General features: G+C 31.0%; 2 protein-coding genes across 7 annotated transcripts in view; both read right to left on the reverse strand.

Moving 5' to 3' along the window:
* The window catches only part of LOC111642676 (DNA damage-regulated autophagy modulator protein 1-like), a 34076-nt gene that overhangs the window by 5942 nt on the left and 3873 nt on the right, over positions 1 to 24261 (reverse strand). For 3 of the 6 annotated variants that reach the window (XM_023389052.1, XM_023389048.1, XM_023389051.1), the window contains exons 2-6: positions 10444 to 10534; positions 10238 to 10359; positions 9380 to 9534; positions 9130 to 9307; positions 8951 to 9024 (exon numbers count right to left, since the gene is read on the reverse strand). In XM_023389052.1, coding sequence (XP_023244820.1) covers positions 8951 to 9024; positions 9130 to 9307; positions 9380 to 9534; positions 10238 to 10359; positions 10444 to 10514 — 600 coding nt within the window. In that variant the 5' untranslated portion in view covers positions 10515 to 10534. Of the gene's footprint in view, positions 1 to 8950; positions 9025 to 9129; positions 9308 to 9379; positions 9535 to 10237; positions 10360 to 10443; positions 10535 to 17584; positions 17655 to 24261 lie in introns of all 6 variants that reach the window. The other 3 variants (XM_023389047.1, XM_023389049.1, XM_023389050.1) reach the window with 2 other exon arrangements.
* On the reverse strand, positions 20125 to 23367 carry LOC111642678. Its single transcript, XM_023389053.1, has 2 exons — positions 22963 to 23367; positions 20125 to 22886 (listed from the first exon to the last, which is right to left on the reverse strand). Exons 1-2 carry the CDS (start codon positions 22990 to 22992, stop codon positions 22407 to 22409), a joined length of 510 nt encoding a protein of 169 aa, XP_023244821.1. The 5' UTR covers positions 22993 to 23367; the 3' UTR covers positions 20125 to 22406.

Here is a 24261-nt window from a genome sequence, read left to right on the forward strand (position 1 = left end):
TTAATAACAATTTTCATAACAATTTTTGATTATTTTTTAAAAATTAAATTTTCAGTGTCAATCAAAATGAGCTCAGAAAAACATTTAAGGCATGTAATGTTATATGAATTTAAAAAAAATACTGCAGTTACAGCAACAAACTATATATTGTTGATCAGCAATCAAAACTCATCTCCAATAATTAGAAAACCACATTTTTGTGTTAATGTGTTGTAAAATCAATTTCTATGTATTGCCAAAACCTCTTAAGTGGCTTGCACCTTTTAGACACTCTCTCTGATGATGTCAAAAACTCACCACCACATACTCAAAATCTTGCTCCCTTGAAACTATGTTTTTTTATAGCTGTCTTGTAAAATTTTAGGAAATGCAGATACAAGGTTTTAATTGCCAACTGATAATATGTAGTGGGTATGGCAGTGAAACCTTAAATGTCAGCATTGGTTCAAAATTTAAGAATGGGAATTTCAATCTTGAAGATAAGTATTTCTCTAGACAACTTTCTTAGCTAAGAAAATTCTGAAATTCCTGCACCCAAGTGAAAGCTGAGCCAAACTATTTAGACAAGAAATTATTAACTTGGTGTCCCAATCAACAGTAATTAGGTAGTTGCAGCACCTGGGAAAGATAAACAAGTAGTTGGATTTGGTTTCCATATGACATTACTGAACAAAATCTTCAGAATAACTTCATTCTTAATAGGCACAGTAAACTCCATTTTAAGGCAATAATAATGGGGGATAAGAAGTAGGTATAATACACTAATGTCATTTGTAAAAAAAAAGTGATTAGATTCAAAGGCTACTCCATCTCTAGAACAAAGCATGCTCTTCATCTTTGAAAGAAATGTATATGGTGGGATATGAGGAAAATATTGCATTTTGAATTCAAATGAAGCAGTAATTATTATTTAGTACCTCATTTGTACATATATCTAAAATATCTATTTTATACTGTTAGCAATAGCAAAATTTTGTGAAAAACTTCAAGAAAAACATCCATATTTGGCAAACAAGGACATTATTTTGTTGCACAATAATGCTCAATCCCTTGTTGCAATAACCACCCAATAAAAATTATGAAAACTTAATTGGAAAGTTTTCCCAGAAGCATAACTAAAAATTTCTCTCTCTTAAGCAAAATTTAGATTGCAAAGGACATATTTAAGGACTAAGTCCTAAGCCCGACATGGGCAAATGTGGCTCTACACGAGGCTCTTGCTGAAAGTGTTAATTTCTGCTTTTTATTATTATTTTTACAATTTTATTTCCACAATTTTGTGAAAATATGTTTATTAAAAAAATTCAATATTTGTTTTATATTGTATTTATATTATATAATAAAATCGCAATACAGAACAAAAAAGTACAGAACTGCGGCTCCCATGCATTTTGCAAAACTACATTTCGGCTCCCACTGAACTTTTGCTTGCCCACCCCTGGTATAGGTAGTGAGTGCTACAGCAAACAAAATGAGTAAAAATCAGTCATCTTTTTCTGTAAGCTTACAACTACTGAGTACAAGTACAGTGCTTATGATAGAGAACTAGTTGCTACTAAGAATAGAGGAAGGTCTTTTATTTCTAGGAAATTTAGATGTCAAATATTTGATTCTGTTACAACTTAGCACACTCAACCATCTAAGCAACTTCCAAAATGATATGTGAACATTTTGCTGGAATTTAGATAAATTGGATGTAACTGTTTGGGTGTAAACTTGCATTCCATGCCATCATGGAAAAATACATCTGCATACTACTCAAGACTAGATACTTTTCTTAGCTTAGCATCCACTTTAAAGCGTATGATGTGATATAATGTGGTGGTCATGTAGATATACTGGAACCATTTCTGTATCACAAGGCTTTCATTATATCTTCATATACATTGATAGGTACTTTAGATGGCTGTTGGATTTCAGTAAAATTAATTTTTTGTAACTAAGGTGGTTCTGTGAGCTAGGAAAGGAAGGTGCAAAGTTTGTCTTTGGAATCAGCCATTATGTTGTTTGTGCTTGGATGTGTTTTTTAAGTATTGTTAATATCCTTCAGTATGTACCATCTGTAACTAGACAATCAATTTTATTAAACTGTATTATATTGGTCAATTATAAAGTGGTCCAGAAATCTTTATGTCCATGGAAATGGGTAAAACCAATAGCAAAGGCATTTTGTACTAGTTGATTGTTATTTTGGCACTCTCCTTGCATTGACCACAGATCAGGGACAATAATTTGAATCAGAACTTTTCTGTTCACTATTGTCACTACTGGATATTAACCAGATAGACACAAATTAATATCATTCAGCAGCAAATTATATGGTGGAATGTTTTCACTGCTTGCTTAAGGCAGCAATTCATTATAGTATGGGAGACAGATGAGTGGACATCCTATTGACTGTAATGCTAGGCTTTTGAACAGTATTCAAAGAAGACTTAAGAGCTTTATGGGAGAGACAATTTCTGGCAAAATCTTAAGTTTATCTAGCAAATTTTTTTCCTGCAATAGACACATGGAGCTGACAACCTTTACAGTCAAATAAGAGAGACAATGAAGTGTGTTCATTCAATTCAAGCAAGACAGATGAATAAATCTTGCTTTGCTCACAAAGACCTGATGTGTAATCACCTGATGTGAGAGAGAGAGAACTCTAATGTCATGTATGCATTTTTATTGTACATTGAATATGTTCATGAATATTGTATATTCATTCATGTTGGATATACAGTAGAAACTTGATAATTCATCATGTCCAGAATTGAAGGGGCAACAAATTATAGAAAATCTAGGAATAATAATTGAAATACTTTTGTAGTTTTAATTAATTTAATATATAACTTATAACCTATTTTTTACAAAAAGCCAAGAATATAACTTAAAAAATACCTTACATATTTTAAATTTTGCCAGAATGTTATAAAAAATTGTTCTTTTGTTTTTGTTTGTGTGTACATATTACATTTTAAAAAACTGTATTATTTGTTTAACTATTTTTTTGCTTGAACAACACCTTAAATACTTTTATCAGCAAGACTACTTTGATTTATTTAAACAAATGTTTTAGACAGCTTTTCATAAGTCTGCATCAGGTTTAAAAGGTTTGAACTTTAAGTTCTAACTGATGTTCAAACATTTTTTTAAACTTAAAGTTTGCATCATCTTGCTGAACCTGATGCAGACTTATGAAAAGAAGTTGCCTTGCTGAAAATCAAATAAATCAAAGCCTTGCTGAAAAATATATTTAAGATGTTCAAGCTAAATTTGTTTGTTTATAGAGAGGTGTTTTTTATGAACTATTTTTTTTTTCCCCTTCATGATTGTGAAGTTGCACACACACCTCATTGTGATTAAGTTCTGAATTTCTGCCTCATTTTGCTGTTTAATGCATTTTAATAACATTTCCTCAACTTCTTTGCATCAAGAATTAGATATGTCATATTTATCACTATTATCTTTATCTGCTTCTTTATTGTTTACATCCTTGTTTGTTACTTGTTCTATTATTTCCCTATCGTTCAAAATTTCATATACCAAATCTGAGCTATCCACATTAAGCAAGTCATTTACATCACCCTATTCTAATTGATGGATGATGTTTCTCTAATGTGTAAGTGTCGTTACACATTTGAGAAACAACATCCAGCAATTGTTTGTTTTCATCACTGTTACTTCTGCTAAGTACATCTGATAGCCAAATTTTGCTCCAACTTGGAGACATTGTTTCATTTGGAACGTTATTTCATGCTTCGACGATGTTGAAAACTGCATGTTTAATAGTGTATTGTTTTCAAAATTTATCAAAATTCTACCCATATCAAAAGAAATAAATTATTGAACAAAAATTTTCAGTCACTCACTGATCCATCAGCTGAATCAGAGAGGTATTGGAAGGAAGAAAAATGCATTTTATATCTTTATTAATGGATAAGCTAGGGCATTGTCCAAAATTAAAAGTGCTTTTTCTGGTAAGTTTTTAGATTTAAGATACAATTTCATCTGAATTACAAATACATTATGAAACCAGGCTGTAAAAATTTGTTAATCCATTTATTTTTGAGTGTAATAATCAACAAACAATAATTTTTTATTAAAATTTTTTTAGAGCTCTTTGTTTCTTAGCTTTCCCAATCACTGTTAACAGAAGTTTGTGATTTCTGTCTAAAATCATCTAAAAATAACACCTTTTCAAGGTGATGAATTATAGAACATGATGAATTATTGAGTGATGACTTATCAAGTTTCTACTGTACTTATTATTTATATGCTGCAACAAATGCCTTAATTATTAAAGAGACTATATTAAAAAAGTATATCAAAATATTTTCATTATATATTGTTGGTTTATTTTATTAAAATTTTACTATTAATTTATGGATATTATAAATTTATTTTAATCTTCATATATGAAGGAAAAAATTATTTGACAAAGATTAATCAAACAGTAAAATAATACGAAGCCAAATCAAATATTTATTTTTTCTCTTTTCTGCCAATTAGATAAAGTATTGAATAATACAGTAGATGTTTGTTAATTAGCAGCTGACAATCCAGAATATCTGGTAATCTGGTACCCTCCTGACAAGTATCCAATAATCCAGAATTGTATAATAATAATCTGGCTTGCTAATATTCTGCAAATTGGAATTTGTTTGGACACATGGTGCACTAAAGACTCTGAGCTAAATATATTACATATCTGGAAAATAAATATTATATGCACATTAATCATTATGAATGTTGATTTCATGCAATAACGTTCTTGCATGAAATCGACATGTTCATTAATCAAATTATATCGCATGAAATCAAATGTGTTCATTAATGTTTCTGCAGGTTTTTCAATCAATCTTAACACAGTGTAGTAATACACTGTAGCATCTTCAGAGCTGATTAAATAGCATATGTAAAAAATTGAAAACATACAGCAGTATTCACTGGTGTAAAAATGTACAGCAATGTCTACACTGTTCAATTTAATATAACTTTTCAAATTTTGTGATAATACAAAAACATCAGGTAATCAGACATTATTGATAATCTAGAACCACTCTGATCTCATAGGTGCTGGATTAATGAACCTTTGTTGTAATTGAATGTTGTACAGAATACAAATTTAATAGTCATTTAGTACTTGGCATCTGTATTTTACATGTTTATGATTAATTTTCCATTCAAGATTCAGTTCTAATGTCTATTTGTAAATTTTTAATTCTAATCAATTGTGTAATAAAGATAAGTAAATCATTTGGAAAATCTTTTTAATTTAATTATCAGTTTTAATATTGAAGATCACAGATATAGTATTCACATTATATATATAAAATTCTTTCTTAGATAATTCATATTTTACAATTCTTTCTCACATAACTTAGTTCAATATATAGTACAGGATTTTTAGATCTAAAAACAGAACTGGTGGATTTTGAAAATATTATGTATTGAAGGAAAACAGACCAACATGTGGTTTTCAGTAATTGTCAGCAAAATTTAAAGTTTTTCTACATTACAAAACCAGAAAATGCTTCTGTCATTATAAATAGAACTTTTGAATGAAGCTTTTCTTAACTGATGGATGGGGTGAGATGAACCTGTTCAGTTTCCATCCTGTTCTTGACATAATCCCTTTTAGCTTTTTCTTGTGCATTATGTGAAGAACCTGGTTTATCAAATACCTGTTATAGATATTGAAACATTAAAAGGTTGCCTAACAAAGGCATTCAGAACTGTCACTAAAGTCATGTTATGTAACATATAGAGAGAGATTGAGTATTTTAATCTTGTGAGAGTAATGCAGGGTGCACATATTTAGATTGCTTAAAGATGAGAAGTCTTGTTCACTAATTAGAGAAAATCTTGTAGCTGTATCTATTTTCCTAATAAATGAGTTTCTGTAATCTGTTAGTTCTTTTCCAGCACCCTGTCCTATCCTATACAGAAACTTCTTTTGATTATGGTAATAAATATGTTTTATAAGAATGATTTTTGTGATAAATTTTAATTTCTGTATAGTGTATATACTTAACTGCTGTGCAATGAGAATTTCATAAGTACATAGATGTAAATAGGGTTTTTGTATATAATGTATATAGATTTTATATTATTTTGACAAGATCAAAGCAAACTTTTTAAAACTTATATTATTGAAAATACATCATCAATGACAAAATATATTATATTGTTTCTAATATAAGCATTTTAAGAATAATATGAATCTTTGGCAAATTTATATTAAGTCATTGATGATTACTAGTTCTTAACAACAATTTTTTTAAATATTATTTTTCAACTGTTGTATATAGACTCAGTTAAGAGGATTTAAACATATTTCTTTGTGAAATCAATAATTGAGTATTTGTTAGTAATATACACAAATATTAAAATTTAAATATCTAAAATGTAGTTAGTTGTTAAAATCCAAAACTTCTTTACCAACTGTTTATTCAAGGTAAAACTAGATCTTAACATGAGAACAAAAAAATAATAGATTATTGTTCAGAATGTCTAAAAAATACTGTAACATAGATAAAACTACTAAATACCATTCATATAGTACATTTAAAAAAGAATTTTGTTACAGAATTAAGAAAAATTTATTGTAGAACAACATTAACAACAGATAGTGATAAACATATTGCTAAAATATACAGAAAATAATTATCCAAAATATTTATTACATAAATGGAAAAAGGAATATGAAGAAAATAGATTTTGGGTTAAAGATAAAAAAATACAAAATAGATCTTAGTTTTCCATATATAAGAAGACTTTTTGAAAAGCAAAAAATAAATTGAAACAGGTAGGCATCAACTTAGTTCCTTAATTAACTAATAAACTAAATATTACAGGAGTAAAAAAGAAAAAATTAAGTAAAGAAGAATTATACAAGATGGGCATAATATATGAATTAAAATGTGATTGTAATATACAGGAGTATACATTGGAGAAATAAGAACAGAGTTAAAAATACAATAAAAGAACACATAACAGCTTTAAAACTTAAATATCAATGATCACAATGGATAATACACCAAAAAGAAAATAACTGTAAAATAATATTATATAAGATATAAAAAAAATAAAAAACATTTTATTGTAACAGAAAAAAATTGCAAGAAAAAATGTAAATGTGATAAATTCAAACACAGGTGTAATAGTTTCTCTGGAGTGGCATATAATTCTAGATGATGTTGATAAAATAAATGAGAAATTGTTGGAAGGTTAAAGATATCTAAGTAATACAGTATAATGTAAAGTAAGATGTATATTATATGATGTTATATTAATATGCAAATTTTATTGTTTTTATGACTGTCAAAAAGATGAAATATGTGATACTGATGTGATTATTGAATCAAAATGCATTTATTACAATAAAGACATTGAAGAGAAGTAAATTAGTTTTTATTTTGGTTATTCTTTTATGCCTCTTTTAAAATAATTTTATCTTGGATAATCAATTGATAAAGAAGTTTTGAATTTTAACAATTACCTTCCTTTTAGATATTTACATAACAACCAAATGCTGTACAATCGACCCCCCCTATAACACGGTAGATACCCCCTATAACACGGTAGTTTTTATGAATCCAGCTTCTAGGAGTCCAACCAATCACAGCCCGGCACGTATGCAGTTTACGGACTACGGCTGTTTGAAAGGTTTCTTCCATAAAATTAATTGATTCTAGACTAATTCGACACAACATTTCCAAAATACGTATAATTTTTTGGGAATTATCCATATAAACTATGCTATAAACAAAAAATTTTAGGATTACTTACCAAGTGTGCACCGTTCGACTACGCCGTTGCTTAAGCTTTTCATCATGGAGATTGTCATCAAATGGCATTCGCATGCTTCCTGATAAATTATTTTTTTTGGCAAAAAATTCGCTGAACTTTAGAGACATCATTAATATAAATATAATTTTTATGGACGTTAAATAATAAATGGTTTTTGGTAGGTCCGCTGCTCATTTAAACTCAACAGTTTGTGCAATCCTGTCGTGACACGAGTAAGCGATGACGTTTTACCGAATTATAGGAGTTTTTTAAGCATGTTTGTACGAATACTGTCGCAATTTTTTCGCCGTGATATAGGAATCTAAACTATAGGAACCCGTGTTATGGGGGGGTCAACTGTATTTATTAATGTTTTAAAAATACCTCATTTATCAAGTTATACCTTATTACCTNCACTCTGTACGAGGCAATAACAATTCCACCGGCGAAGTCGGCCTTTCTATGTAGGCTACCGTTCGCCGTAAAATGTAAAACAGTTAATAAAATCCTCTAGCGGTAGCATAACACAATTAATATTACATTTTGTTAAAAAATAAAAATTTGCCAGGACAAATTATGACATTTATAGAAAATATATTTCTTTTTGACTATACATACATAGATGAAGGGACAGAAAATTGATAAAGACTCATCTATGTATGTATAGTCATACAATTGATGTCTATATTCAATTGTATATACTATTCCAATTGTATATACTATTCCAAAGTCATAATATATTCACATCCAGATGTCTACATAGAAATGGTTGGGGACCATTTCTATGTAGGCTACCGTTTGCCGTAAAATAACATTTTACGGCAAACGGTAGCCTACATAGAAAGNTGGCAAATTTTTATTTTTTAACAAAATGTAATATTAATTGTATTATTTTTTAAGCCTATATGTATGTTTGTCCAAGAAATTTTTGAATGAAATACAAACCGCACAACTTCAAAATCGCATAAAAATAATCCGCATGAAAAGAGACCTTACAGTATATATATGGGTCTGCTATATCTTTATTATATGAATCAATTAGGAAAATCTAATAATTTAAACAGAAAAAAAAATTTTTAATTGATTTAGAATGAATTAAAAATTCTTTAACCATGTTATGTGTGAAAATTTACTCTAATATAAAAATTGGTAATTTTAATTTACTACTTACTCCATCTTTTGGATACCATTTTGTTGGATCTTTACCATTAAAATGTTTCATAGCAATAACTCCTGTTACAATAGCTGTGTAAATAGTTATGTTCAGAAAAATAATTTTTCTTTTGTCGCTACATTTTTCAAAATAATCATGTAATAAAAACAAATATAATAAATACAAAAAAAGGATACTTATGATAAAACATACTGATGACATTAAAGCCAATCCAAGTCTGACACGAGCTACTGCTAAAGAATTCAGAAGAGGATATGCATAATAAGACATTATGGTTTGAAGCCACATATATACTATGCCAGATCCAAAAGCTATAAAGGTACCAATAAAATGTACTATTGACACAGAGGTTTCCTACAAAGAAACAAATAATAAATAATTCAATTAAAATAGTTTTTAAAATCTCAAAAATTTCAGAAAGTTTACCTGGAAATTTGCAACTAAGGTCACTCCAAATGCACCTATCCATCCCATCCATAAACTTGCAAGATTGAACTTCAAAACTTTACTAGACTCTGCTGATAGATGATCACGATAGTATTGTTCTACTTGCTTAAATTTCACATAGGTTGTTGCCATTACTATTTAAATAATATTTTTCATATAATTACAATATTTATAAGGATTAACTAACTACTATGAATGAATGAATCAATGCAGCTTTAACAGTGGGTGAAGTTTAAATAATGCTAATGTTTTTGACCCTATGGGTCATTGTCTTCAGTCAGACAGCTGAAAGTGGAATAACAGTGTCAAAAGAAAAGAAGATGGAATAGACTCCACTAGAGTAAACAATGGGGGAGGGAGACTATAACAGCAGCATTTGATTCAAAAAAATAAGAAGATATTGACAAGTATGGGAAAAGGAGTTCTTGTCCCTCGGGTTTATAACTGAGTGGTTATAAATTTTACACTTCTCTACAATGCTGACATCGGAGAGGTGAAAGAGAATTCTTAAGATTTCATCCATTGTTGAAGGTGCATTGATTAATTCAGCTACAATATTTAACCCCTAAATTTTCAGTTTTAAATAATACCATCAGTGGGCCGCGGTAAAATATCAAACGTTGACTGGTCCGTGGCAATAAAATGGTTGGGGACCACTGCATTAAAGTATCTCCAAATAAAGTAGTTTTGTTTGATGATGGTTAGTTTAAAAATTAAACTTGTAAATTCAATTCATTTAACATTTATTTTAATTTTAACCACTATTGCATATAATATTAGTATAATATTAATCATTATTTTCTTTAATATGTATAAAAATCAAAATACAGAACTTACAAAAAAGTGCTACAATAGTTAGCAATTCTCCAAAAATACAACTCTCTGGGATGTAAGTTCCTGTATCACTGATATATGGAAACTCAATTTCAACATGATGAAGACAGATAGATATGACGTATCTAAAAATGTATTAATTCAAGATAAATGTTATTTGAAAATATTTAGTATTTTTAGAATATCTGACAAAATTTCTTAATACTTACGTGATCAGAAATGTTACAGGAATCAAAACAAACAATAATAAAGGTAGTAAATATACTTTTCTTAGCACCATGCTTCAACAAATTTTTTAACCTGGAATTAATAATTTTATTTAGAAAATAAATTATTGATGTGTTTTTTAATGATATTACTTATAAATAAATGCTTTTATAGGTAGACTAGAACTAAGATCATGGGGACTGAAGGTGGTTTGGATAACTGAACACCAAACCATATAATGCTAAAAAATTTACATTAATGCATCATGTCAGGATAATAAAATAATCATAAAGAGAGCCAAACTTTATCTTTATCAAAAGAAATAATCACATATGTTCCTTTGAACAAAATAGATCTTTGCTACAAAATTAACAACACAACTGTCTAGTGACATTATGGAAAAGGTTATTTATGCAAATAAATGAACCTTTTCCATACCACTTCATTGCCTGAAAAGGATAGTTATATACTGTTCTTTTCAGGCAATGAAGTGCTGTTAAGTTGGAGAAATGGCATAAAAGTCATACTTAATCTAATGCAACACACACATCATTATCATAGGCAAAGACTACTAGGGTAGTCATGAAAGTTCCTTCTTGATGCTGTATTTACACTCCTTACTCCACTTCCCTAGGCCTCTAGCTGTCAATCCTGCATACTCCTATGAGTGGCTTATGTTATGACTTCTGGCTAAACAATGTGATAGTTATGTGTGTATATAATTTGCCGACGAAAGAGATATAAGGAATACCAAGACATGACTCGTGAACAGAAACAATTAATATAAGTTTATTTACAAGGCATAAAACAAGTATCACAGGATCTTTTGTTGGAAACCCAACTAAGGCTGAACACCAGTGATTTTCCCATGTCGGAAATACACACGAGTACAGACAAAAAAAAATTTTGCACGTAACAAAAATAACCCGAAATTAATATTAACTTAAAAACTACCTTACAATCTAAATGAAAATAAGAAATGGAAATTAAAAGAGGGTAGATAGAAAGATTAGTTGTGAAAAGTACCTGGGATTTTTGGGGAATACCGTTCTTCACTTGCAAAATGGGGTCCACTGGGGACAAGTCTTCTTGCTTTTCTCTTGTCTTTTGTCACGCAAGGCAGTTCAGTTGATTCTCCAAATTTTGTGATAATCCAAAATCTCTTGCTTTGAAAAAAAAGCACTCTTTATCGAGTCTCTTATTGAGCCACATAGTACTCGCCAAAGCTTAACTGCTCTGCACGTCCTTTCTGATCTCCTCAGACCACAAGGACCTCTGTGTGTTCTATCCAAGATCCAGCTCAAGAATGACCTCCTTTTACTTCCCCTTTTGGCCCATCATTGTTCTTTCTATTGTTTGATATTTCTTGGAACAGACCCCCCATGCGGACAGAAGAAGGATTAGAAAGGGATAGGAAGTTCTAGAAGGGAAAGCAAAGAACAAAGAAGACTAAAACTATACTTAAATTAATATATACAAAATGGCATACTGCCACAACAACTCCACTTTCTTCTTTGTTTAAATGATTGATGATGTCTAGTTTTGATTCTATTGTCAGCCTGTTATACTTCCTTTTAGATGACAATGTGAGCTCTTTCAAAAACAACTCTCACAATGTCCACAAGAAATGTGCAAAAGCAGTGCACAACACCTCAGTGAAGATATTTGTGAATACATTTTTATGATTTCCAAGAGTGTTCTCATTGTCCTGCAAAAGGTCTTTTCCAAAAGTCTCTCTGGCCAGCGTGATATGTTTTTTATACTACACTCTTAGAACCTATAACTGGTGTGGTATAAAAAATGCAAGATAAAGATCACCACAGACATTTTCAAACTGCTGTGAGATCTTCAGGTGTGAAACAGAATAACTGATGGGACAGAGCAAACCATTACAGAAATTCAAGAAATATTAGGTGTTACATGAGACGCATGCATGTTCGTCTGGTTGACATATTGTGACCTTAACGTTCGGAGTCCATCAACACCTGCAGGCCGGCGACAGAACCAACTCATCCGTAAAATTGATGCAGTTGTCATTGAGGGTTGATTTATAAATGTGAATGGCCTCTAGCCACTTAAGGTATTTGGCGTGTGATGTAGTATGTATGAGCTTCGCCTGGTGGAAGGCTGCCTCAATGCCCAGGTCGGCGGCGTATGTGGTGATGGTAGAAGTATTTCTCTGATGATGTATGTCCACTATATGTTCCTGTACTCTGACTTCCAAGGAGCATTTTGTGGATCCAATGTAAACGATCCGTACCTAAAAACAACATATTCAGATTGCGTACAGAAAATGTCCAACCATCTTTGACATCATTCACAATGGAAAAGATCACCCCAACCAGAACAAACTCCCTGGAGTGTATAGTATTCCCATTAGGGATCAGTTATAGGTTCTAAGAGTGCAGTATTTAACACATCCCGGTGTTTTGTGGTGTAGTTTATGTCTTTTATATTTCTCATACTTTCTTTGTGTGTTGTGCATGTCTGATTTCTTCTAGAAACACCTAATGGTAAGATGGCTTTGTTTAGAATGTGGTACCTTAAGCAAAGAACCATAAGACTTCTTTGAGTGAGGAGAAAAAATGACAGTCCAGTTTGTATAACTAAAAGTCTACTGTTATTGTCACAGTTTTTTAACTTGTTTAATTTATTACAATAATTTTTACTTTACAATATTTCAGAAAATTTATTTCTTGAAGTATAAAATAAATTAATATTTTATTAGATTGCAAGGTACTTTCCTAGTTTGAAATTATCAACATATATAATTTAAAATTTAAATATCTAAAATGTAGTTAGTTGTTAAAATCCAAAACTTCTTTACCAACTGTTTATTCAAGGTAAAACTAGATCTTAACATGAGAACAAAAAAATAATAGATTATTGTTCAGAATGTCTAAAAAATACTGTAACATAGATAAAACTACTAAATACCATTCATATAGTACATTTAAAAAAGAATTTTGTTACAGAATTAAGAAAAATTTATTGTAGAACAACATTAACAACAGATAGTGATAAACATATTGCTAAAATATACAGAAAATAATTATCCAAAATATTTATTACATAAATGGAAAAAGGAATATGAAGAAAATAGATTTTGGGTTAAAGATAAAAAAATACAAAATAGATCTTAGTTTTCCATATATAAGAAGACTTTTTGAAAAGCAAAAAATAAATTGAAACAGGTAGGCATCAACTTAGTTCCTTAATTAACTAATAAACTAAATATTACAGGAGTAAAAAAGAAAAAATTAAGTAAAGAAGAATTATACAAGATGGGCATAATATATGAATTAAAATGTGATTGTAATATACAGGAGTATACATTGGAGAAATAAGAACAGAGTTAAAAATACAATAAAAGAACACATAACAGCTTTAAAACTTAAATATCAATGATCACAATGGATAATACACCAAAAAGAAAATAACTGTAAAATAATATTATATAAGATATAAAAAAAATAATAAACATTTTATTGTAACAGAAAAAAATTGCAAGAAAAAATGTAAATGTGATAAATTCAAACACAGGTGTAATAGTTTCTCTGGAGTGGCATATAATTCTAGATGATGTTGATAAAATAAATGAGAAATTGTTGGAAGGTTAAAGATATCTAAGTAATACAGTATAATGTAAAGTAAGATGTATATTATATGATGTTATATTAATATGCAAATTTTATTGTTTTTATGACTGTCAAAAAGATGAAATATGTGATACTGATGTGATTATTGAATCAAAATGCATTTATTACAATAAAGACATTGAAGAGAAGTAAATTAGTTTTTATTTTGGTTATTCTTTTATGCCTCTTTTAAAATAATTTTATCTTGGATAATCAATTGATAAAGAAGTTTTGAATTTTAACAATTACCTTCCTTTTAGATATTTACATAACAACCAAATGCTGTACAATCGACCCCCCCTATAACACGGTAGATACCCCCTATAACACGGTAGTTTTTATGAATCCAGCTTCTAGGAGTCCAACCAATCACAGCCCGGCACGTATGCAGTTTACGGACTACGGCTGTTTGAAAGGTTTCTTCCATAAAATTAATTGATTCTAGACTAATTCGACACAACATTTCCAAAATACGTATAATTTTTTGGGAATTATCCATATAAACTATGCTATAAACAAAAAATTTTAGGATTACTTACCAAGTGTGCACCGTTCGACTACGCCGTTGCTTAAGCTTTTCATCATGGAGATTGTCATCAAATGGCATTCGCATGCTTCCTGATAAATTATTTTTTTTGGCAAAAAATTCGCTGAACTTTAGAGACATCATTAATATAAATATAATTTTTATGGACGTTAAATAATAAATGGTTTTTGGTAGGTCCGCTGCTCATTTAAACTCAACAGTTTGTGCAATCCTGTCGTGACACGAGTAAGCGATGACGTTTTACCGAATTATAGGAGTTTTTTAAGCATGTTTGTACGAATACTGTCGCAATTTTTTCGCCGTGATATAGGAATCTAAACTATAGGAACCCGTGTTATGGGGGGGTCAACTGTATTTATTAATGTTTTAAAAATACCTCATTTATCAAGTTATACCTTATTACCTTTTAGTGATTTAATATATAATTTAAAATAAAAAAAGACACTGCTAAATTCAGATTTCAAATTCAGTTTACATGACAATAGTTTCAACTAGGGTTTGATCATAATCAGCTTATTTCATATTGATAATTTAAGCATCTATCAAAATCTGAAGAAATTAAAAAATTTTTAATTTCTTAAAAAATTTCAATAAATAATAAAAAAAATGTTAACTCCATGACAAAAAGTTCCACATTTGACAAAGTCATTTCTCACAATTGACCCTTCTCTGTAGGCTACTGTTGAAGCCAGAAGTTTATCTTTTCCCTGTAGTTGATCTCTGTCAGAACTGTCGCAATCAATTTTCATAATAATAATTATTTACAAAGTTTTTAAGAAATAAAATACAACCTAATGTTTCGACTTAATACCATAGGCCTTCCTCAGTGAAGTACAGTAAAACCCCACTTAACACGGGGGATGCGTTCCTAAACAACAAAGCGCTAAGCAAAACAGCGTTAAATGAAGTCATTTTAACAGAATAAATAGGGATAGGAGAACATGCAACCAAAAATAAACAAATTTTACTTTAATTTTAAGTTATTTATTAATTTGTATAATAATATATGTTAAATAATGCATAAACATATTCACACAGAAATGTAAAGTTCATTTTTTGTGATGAAGATCCTGACTTTTCTGAAATTCTTGTTTTTTCAATGAAGTCGTGAAGTTTCATTTGTTACTTTTTTCTTTCCTTAAGCAAATGTTGGTAGCAGAAGATTGCATCCAAAATGTCTCATTTTGCTTTTGCACTCCTTTCAAAATCTGTATCATTTGCTACAATTTGATAAACAATTTTGGTTATCTTATCAAACTTTTACTAAGGAAATTTGTAGAGAAATTTTTTGGGTTCTTTGTGTTTAGAATCTCTATTTTCTAGTTCCACATGAATTACATGGTCTGCCAGTTCTTGAAGGTCATCATCGGTAAGGCTCTCACCAGAAATCTGCTGTAACTCCTCAATATTCTGCTCATCTATATCTCCTATATTGATTAGGTTGTGTTTGGTCAACCTTTGGTCAAGCTTGAACATTATCATATAGTTTAAAATAAATATATAAATTAATAAGAGCTTTTGTTCATGTTTTTATCTATAGCTGTTTAATGATAAACATTATGTAATAAACCATGCTGATTTTTAACATCATAGGCAAGTCGCAAGTCACCAATGGTCAGAAGCATGACATGTTAATGCTGTTTTAATGGCCTATGAAAACATTCCACCATTCTATTTGATACAAGGTGATATGGAGTGGTCCTGATATGGTAGATGCCCAAAAGTTTAGTGAGTGCCTGGAATAAAAAGAATTTGAACTGGTATCCTTGGTCTGTGGTGACATAAGCTGGGACTCCAAAACATGCTGTCCAAGCAGAGTAGGCCACTGTATTGGTGGAAATGTTGGGTATAAGTATTGCCTTAAGCCATCTCGTAAATCTGTCAACACAAGTGAGACAGTAAGAAAAACCACGGAATGGAGGAAGTGGCCCAATGATATCTAGGAATATGTGACGAAACCACTCAGATGTCAGAGTGAACTTGCCAATAGGGCTGGTATGCTGGTGATCTTTGACTGCTGAAAGATTATGCAAGACTGGGTCTGGTAGGCAGCATCGATGTTAATAGAAGACCAGATGAAATTCTGGCAGAGCATTTTGGAAGTAGCATGTATTCCCAGATGAGAAAGACCACGAATGAAGTTAAAGATTGCATGGAGGAACAAAGGGTCAAACTGCTCGAGAAAATGTCACAATAAAGCTGTTTGTTAGTGTCGTCTATCTGGATCAGTCATATGTCAAGGCTAGTAGATTATTAGTAGAAAAAAACAAAAATAATTATTTTCCAAAATAATAAAAAAATTTCAGAAAAAGAAACCAAGTTATACCTTTATAATTTCTCTCTTCAAATAGTAAAGGAAACTGACTACTTGGGAGTGACTTAATTGGAATGGCAGTATTGGGGCCATATGACTATGTGTTTCTAAACAGAACAGTAAGGTAAAGTAACAAGTGATAATGCTATAGTTGTGCTCAGCTCTAAAATTTCAAATGCATACTTGCATATAAAATTATATAATTAATTAATAAACTCAATGATTTATTATGCAGGTTCTATTTGGGAATCAGACTATCTGTTTGATCTGGAGAATTTTCTAAGTTTATTTTCTCTGCAGATTATCCCAGTTAGAGAGAACTATATTTGGATATACTATTTATCAGGAGACTAACTGTATTTGAATATTTTCATTCTTCCTAAAACAAACATTAAGTATTTTATTACCAGTTGAAATTTACAAAAATAATTTTTTACATCAAGAAATGATAGCAAAGCAGAAGATTAAATACCAATCAATTATGGCACACAAAATTCAATAAAATACTGCTATAATTTGGTGTAATTTCTCTTTTATTTGAAAATAATATACATAATTGAAAACACTGTTATATGTTATTGCTTGACTCAGCAATATCAAAATCTATAACTAAAGATCAAGATAATCTACGTCAATCTACTTACCATCCTTGGCCATCTACTTACCATCTAAAAATAATGAATATACCTTCATCTCAACCATATATGAAGAAATCTACAGGAATCAATATAAAAGATTAATCACTCAACTGTGATTAAACAAAAGTTCATTATTTATTGGAAACATATACGTATAATAAAACCTTTTAATTACAAATTGCTATTGGTGTAATTCTAGTAATTTTTTGATAATCGACATATTACAGATTTTAAGAAATTTATAAGTTTTAAATACTTTTGATTGTTGACAGTTAAACACATTTCTTTGCTGTCAACAATAAGCTTGATTTTAACCATGGAGGTCCTCATCTTTAATCTTTTTTATCCTATCCTCCACTCAGATTAGTTTGATCACAATCCAGTTGATCCTAGATGATGTTTGTATATGTGGATAAAAATTGATCAGATCATTATAGTTTGTTTGTATATGTGTTAGGCTCAAAGACCGAAATTGCTCATTGAGCGAAAAAAATGACCACAATGCGTTGTGGCTAACTCAAAACGACCACAAAGCGAAATTCATGACGTGGCTTTCATTATATTTGACCACTATGCATTGTGGTGATTAAGAAAAGCCTTAACGCATTCTGAACATTAGCTGATGCAACCACAATACAGGATCATATGACGCACAGGTTTAAAATATGGATTATAGGCTCGAAACATTTTTATTTACAATTTTTAATGCCGAACAACATTAGTTCTACAAGTTTCCCTAGAAATTTAATTTTCATACTTAAAAAATTTCAAAGAAATAAAATATATGGAGAAAAATACACATTTGTTTCTTTTGTTTTGCTAAAAAGTGTTAAAGGTCTAATTATATATACATATAGGTGCTTGATATACTATACGCGATAAAATAAAAATCAGCTGCTAAAGTTAAAAACCACTTTGCGATGGATTTATTATGGTTAAAAGCCACCACACGTTGTGGATGTTAACTAATAACGAGCGATGATAAGAAAATAGAACTTTCTTTTTCATTATGATTTATTTATCTTCAATCATCTTATATATGCAGGTAACAAAATTATTCACCACATACAAAAATTTAACTTGGTTAGTTTACAACATTTAATTATTCATGCATTTTATGTTCTTGAGTGACATTTGAATTTTTATCAATACAGTATCTTTTACAGTGACACAAGCACAACCCTTGCTTACTTCCAGATGTTAACATGGATGCTGAGTGAAATGTTAATAAAGTTGAGGGTGCATTATGAATGTTAATAAAGTTACTGTAGAAATTGTAAATTCATTACAAGCATAAAGTCAATTAAGAAGACTTTCCTTGTTTCCTAACTGATAGAGACCTGATGGATTAATGCTCGTAACAACAGCTAAAACATTTCTGGGAGCTGCACATCCCCTATCAACATTAGGCACCCCAACTAAAACAATCAAACCAATTTCAACTGCAGAAAATTATCCTAAATTGAGAAAACTCTCCTAGCTCAAGCTCAAGCTCGAATAAAAAAAAAGATGAACAATTCTATGACGCAGATCCCTGTACTATTATTGTGAAATAATAATCAGAACAATTCTTACTGTTTTTGAAAATTTTAATAACTAAAATGTCTTAGGATTTTTAGGCTTTATCAGAGGTATTAATTTACATCTGATATGAAGAGTGCCAATGGTTCAATGGCACGAAGGTTAAGAAAAGCGAAATCCTACTCGAATGTAATATACAGTAATACTTCAGTTTTCGTTGACTTAAGTTATCATTGGTTTCGGATTTCGCCAATTGTTTTCGAACAGATTATTGATGAAAACCGAAGTATCACTGTACAGTGTACACCCATGTACCTAGCTTCAATCTGCATTATTTCTTTAGCTTCTGTTGTCCTATCCTAAAACCCTACAGTTATAAGGAAAAACAGAACGATTTTAGGCTAAAACTTTTTCCAGCAAAACTTGTGGAGCGATGAGTAATAGCATCAGAACACAGGGTAGTTTTACCCTAAATATAAGACTACCCGAAACATTACTCTGAGAAGTTGAAATTACTCTAGAAAGGGGTAATTACCCTAGAAACAGCAGCACTGGTCAAGAATGAACACAATACAAACTCCGTAAGTGTTTGCAATACACCCGTTGACAAGTTACAACCTATCCTTCGTATCATGATTGCATCAGCTAATGTTCAGAACGCATTATGGCTTTTCTTAATCACCATAATGTGTAGTGTTCAAATGTCATGAAAGCCACAACGCAAATTTTGCTTTGTGGTCGTTTTTTTTGCTCAATGAGCGATTTCGGTCTTTGAGCATAACATATGCAACTTGAACAATCAAAGTAATCTTGGATAAGTTTCATTCCATAAATATATGCACCCAAGGGGCATTAGAGAGAACTGGAAGGTAAGAGAGATAAAAATTCATTTTGAAAGAAAAAATTTTACTATTGAACAACAGATAACCTCTAAACTCAGTTTTTGAAACTTATTACTTTATGCATAGATCAGGAGATGGCACCTAATGTGTATCTCTAGGCATTAGGTGCCATCTCCTGATAAATTTAATATTTAATAATTAATTTAGAAGGTTCTGGAAGAAAAGAATTAGCCTGAAGCAGGACTCTGCTTCAGACTAATTCTTTTCAAAACCTGCAATAACCATTTGCTGTGCAGATGCATTGCCAATTATGCTATCCAAACCTCCATCCAATCTTTTGTTTCTTAAATTAATTATTCTAAATTAATAATTAAATATTAAATTTACCAAGAGATGGTGCTTAATGCCTACCTGTAGACCAAATTATTTGACATTTAATTATTAATAGTAACATTAATGTAGCCTGATATAATCTGGCAATCATTTGGCATTAATTTAAAAATCAACTGAACTCAACATCTATTATCACATGATGGCATGAGTTTTGTATAAGTTCATTATTTAAGGAAGAATGATTGAATGATTATATCAGAAAATAATAATTTTCTGAAGATTTTTTAAAAGCATTTTTCTTCCTTTTTCAATAAATTCGCAGATAAACATCGATGTGTGGAGTATGGCAGCTGCAAAAAAGTTAAAATGCTCATAATTTCTGATAATTGCATCTTTTAGAAAAATTTTCAGACAAAAGTTTATTTTTTGTGTATGATCACAATATATAATAAAAAATTGGATTTCACATTTAAGAAAATGAAGTTGACCCATTTTTTATTGTGGTGCCATCTATGGCAAAACTGATATGTAATCTTGTTGCTACTTGAAGGATATCTTTGGTTTAACTAATTTTTTTATAGGATATGCATTTTTTAAGTTATTCCAGTGGATTGATTAGAATGAACCACCCTGTGCATATAAATAATCAGCATCAGTGGTATACTCAGGATTCAGTTTGGGGGAGCGAGTTGAACAGATAAAAAAGTTTTTAATGTGAATTCAATAAAATTCCCACCTTATGTAACTGCTAATTCACAAGTAGTAGGGAAATAGAAGACACAACACAATATAAATAAAAAAATGAATTTTAATTAAGAAAAAATTTTTGGAAAATTTTTTTACTATTTGTTTTCATTTTTCTTTGGAGGGTGCCAAGGCCCTTTGATCTCCCTCTGGGTGCACCACTGATCAGCATCAAATATTACATTAGCTAGCTGATACCCCTGTACTCAGTATTAGTAACTTTGTATATTATCCTAAATTTATCATAGAATGTAATTTCATTGTAGCACATACAATAATAAGTCACATCGTCCACAATATTTCCAGCAAAATAGTTTAATAAAATTTAACAAAACATTTTTAGCTACATTAAGTGGCCTGCTTCAGGTTTTAACAGTTTGAAATTGAACCTTAAAGCTTCATTCATATCTACAGGCACGTAGCATGGCCAGCATGTAACGTGGCAGACATGGCACAGACAATAGTTTTCACATCTACAACCCAGCATGCACAGACGCCTTCAGGCATAGTAGGGAGTGCACGTGCGTACCATGTTCTGAAAATTTTCGATAGAAGAACTAGCCATGATGGCAATTTTACTAGAAGAAGAAGAAGAATCAGGTTGTGTAGAAAAGCAACTAAAAAAAGGTTTGCTGTTCATCCCATGAATATAAAACAAAAAAAGAAGGAGAATTCTACACATTATTCAAGGAGCTTGTGGACGATGAGGAGAGATTTTTGAAATATTTTAGGATGAGTAAATATGAGCTCGAGACCATTGTAACTAAAATTAAACCAATGATAACTAAGCAAGACACAAAATTCAAGGAGTCTTTATCGCCTAGAGAAAAAGTAGCCGTTTGTTTGAGGTAAGATCTTTATTGTTCATGTAGATATTTAAATTTTACAAAACATTACTAAGAGTACTTGCAACTACCCTTTTCTCAATTTTGGTACAAAATTTGGTTCAGGTAAACTTATAGATATAACAAAATTTGTTTTATTCTGGGACATATGTAGTAAAATAATGTTGTAATGAGTATTCAGGTGTTCTTTCTTGTATGTTGTCCTGTCGTCATATTTCTGGTTCTTGGATATTGTTGACCCCTTGTAGTCCTGACTCATCATTAGAAATGTTATTCCATTGTACTGATCCAGGTGAGGGTGAATGTGGTGATGGTGTGTTATAGAAATCGTTTCGTTGTTCTGGTATTTGCATTTCATACGATGCAAGTGAACCTACAGAATGGGTACTTGAATTACTTGAATCTCTACCTAGAATGTCTAGCTCCATTTCTGATATCACTCTAAATACTTTAGCTTTTGCTATTGCTCTATCTCGAGGAGGGAATGACTGAACAGTGGTAGCAATACTATCAAAAAATTGCTGAATGTCATTAGTCTTCACTTTATTTTCTAATATAAACTTTATTTTTGATGCTTGAAGGACTCTCACTGGAAATAGGTTGCAAAATTATTTCTTTGCAAATTTTAGTCCTGTTTTGCACTGGTGCATAGTTTTGTGAAGATCCTGAAATTGAATGCGTCTTTTTAGAGGTAGATGGCTGGGTCACAGTTGCTTCTGTAATATTTGGCTGTTTTGGAGATGGAATGGAGTGTGCTATTATAGCTTCAGGAGAAGATGACCTTGCTTGATTATCTTCATCAGAACAATTTTCTTCAGCATCACTATTTTTGTCTACATGGTTAGCTGGAACATTGCCAATAGTGGGTCTCTCCTTGAAATATGGCAACAGAAAAGACATCTCGTCTTCATATTTCCATTTTTTCCTAGATACACTAGCTTGTCCATTTTTAGTTTCTTTTTGTTTTTTATGGCATGTCAGAATGCATTGCGTAGTAAAGCCATGTTTTCTTGTAGTCACAATCTGAAACAAAAATTGACTTGTTTAATTTTATTGCAGATTTTTGGCAACCAGAGACTCCTACCTAACTATAGCATACAGTTATCGACTTGGTGTGAGCACTGTGCATAATATAATTGTAGAAGTATGTACTGCTATCATACAAGAAATGACAGAAAAATGCATGCCAACAACTACCAAAAAAAAAAAAAATGGTTAAAGATATCAGAAGAATTTTGGCATGTATGGAACTTTCCCAATTGCCTTGGTGCCATCAATGGCAAACACGTCGTCATAACGGATCCAGCTAACAGTGGATCTCTTTATTTTAACTATAAAAATAAAGAGATCCACTGTTCAATTGTACTGGCAATCGTTGATGCCAATTATAAATTTATATGTGTGGATTAGTGATGTGCCGGATCGTTAAAAATGTATATCCGCGGATACGGATACGGATACGGATCATTCGTGTCTAGATCCGCGGATACGGATACGGATACGGATCTCAACTTTCGTACTCAGTCGGCGCCGGTGCGTGTGACCTTGGACCGATAGTTGACGCTTTGCGTTAATAACGCGACGTGTTTTGACTTGCACTGCGCGTGTTTTTGTTTATGGTGTAAAAATGTGCTAAATTAGAATTCACCACAAAGGCAGACAGGATAAAGTAACAAAAGTTGATATAATTTTCCAATTGAGCTATTTCGCGTCTTTATACAGATTCTATTTCGGGGGATTCCAACTTCACGGTACAAACAGTAGCATGCGAAATTACAGCGATAATAATAGTTCGCTGTATCCAAAGCACGTGTACAATACAGATCCCGATCGCGACAATATAACCCGGAACCTTAAAACTAACCTTAAACACTAACTTAACACTAATAACAGAAAAAGGGATAGAATTAAGAAGACAGAAAAAATGATAGATAAGATAGAAATAGGGATATCTGGGATTTTGTCCCTTTTTTCGGCTTGTTTCTTTATGCATACTGTTGGGTGGGATAACACACGTCCTTCTCTTATAACTGGCCAGTTCTCTTCTTCAATAATTAGGATTTTTCCTTCCACAGTCGTCAATACGACCTTAAAACAGGATCTTTTTTCTGAACTTATTTCTGAACTATCCGGTCATTGAAAATACGACTCCCAGTATTCTCACCTCGTCCGTACACTCTGCTGTCCAGTTTACGAATGATCTGCTACGTCACTTCTTTTTTTTCTCCAGCTCCTCTTTACACCTTTGCTCCTCAAATTTCTAGGAACTGCTCATCCCAGCCAAGGGACAGGGAATAGATAAGAAAGTTCTAGAAGAAAATAGAACAATAGAACAAAGGGTAGAAAGAAGAAACGAAACTAAACTAAAATTAATATTTACAAAAATATAGCGTACCGC

Source organism: Centruroides sculpturatus, unplaced genomic scaffold (genome assembly GCF_000671375.1).
Source record: "Centruroides sculpturatus isolate CEXI.00-Female unplaced genomic scaffold, Cexi_2.0 scaffold1709, whole genome shotgun sequence".
NCBI lineage: Eukaryota > Metazoa > Arthropoda > Arachnida > Scorpiones > Buthidae > Centruroides > Centruroides sculpturatus.

What these genes read in the sequence shown, in the direction of transcription:
- LOC111642678 (XM_023389053.1), bottom strand. Translation starts at nt 22,992, where the DNA reads ATGCACAGTGCTCACACCAAGTCGATAACT. An exon ending in CTCACACCAAGTCGATAACT is followed by an intron (nt 22,887 to 22,962) that starts GTATGCTATAGT and finishes TTTTTGTTTCAG; the next exon opens with ATTGTGACTACAAGAAAACA.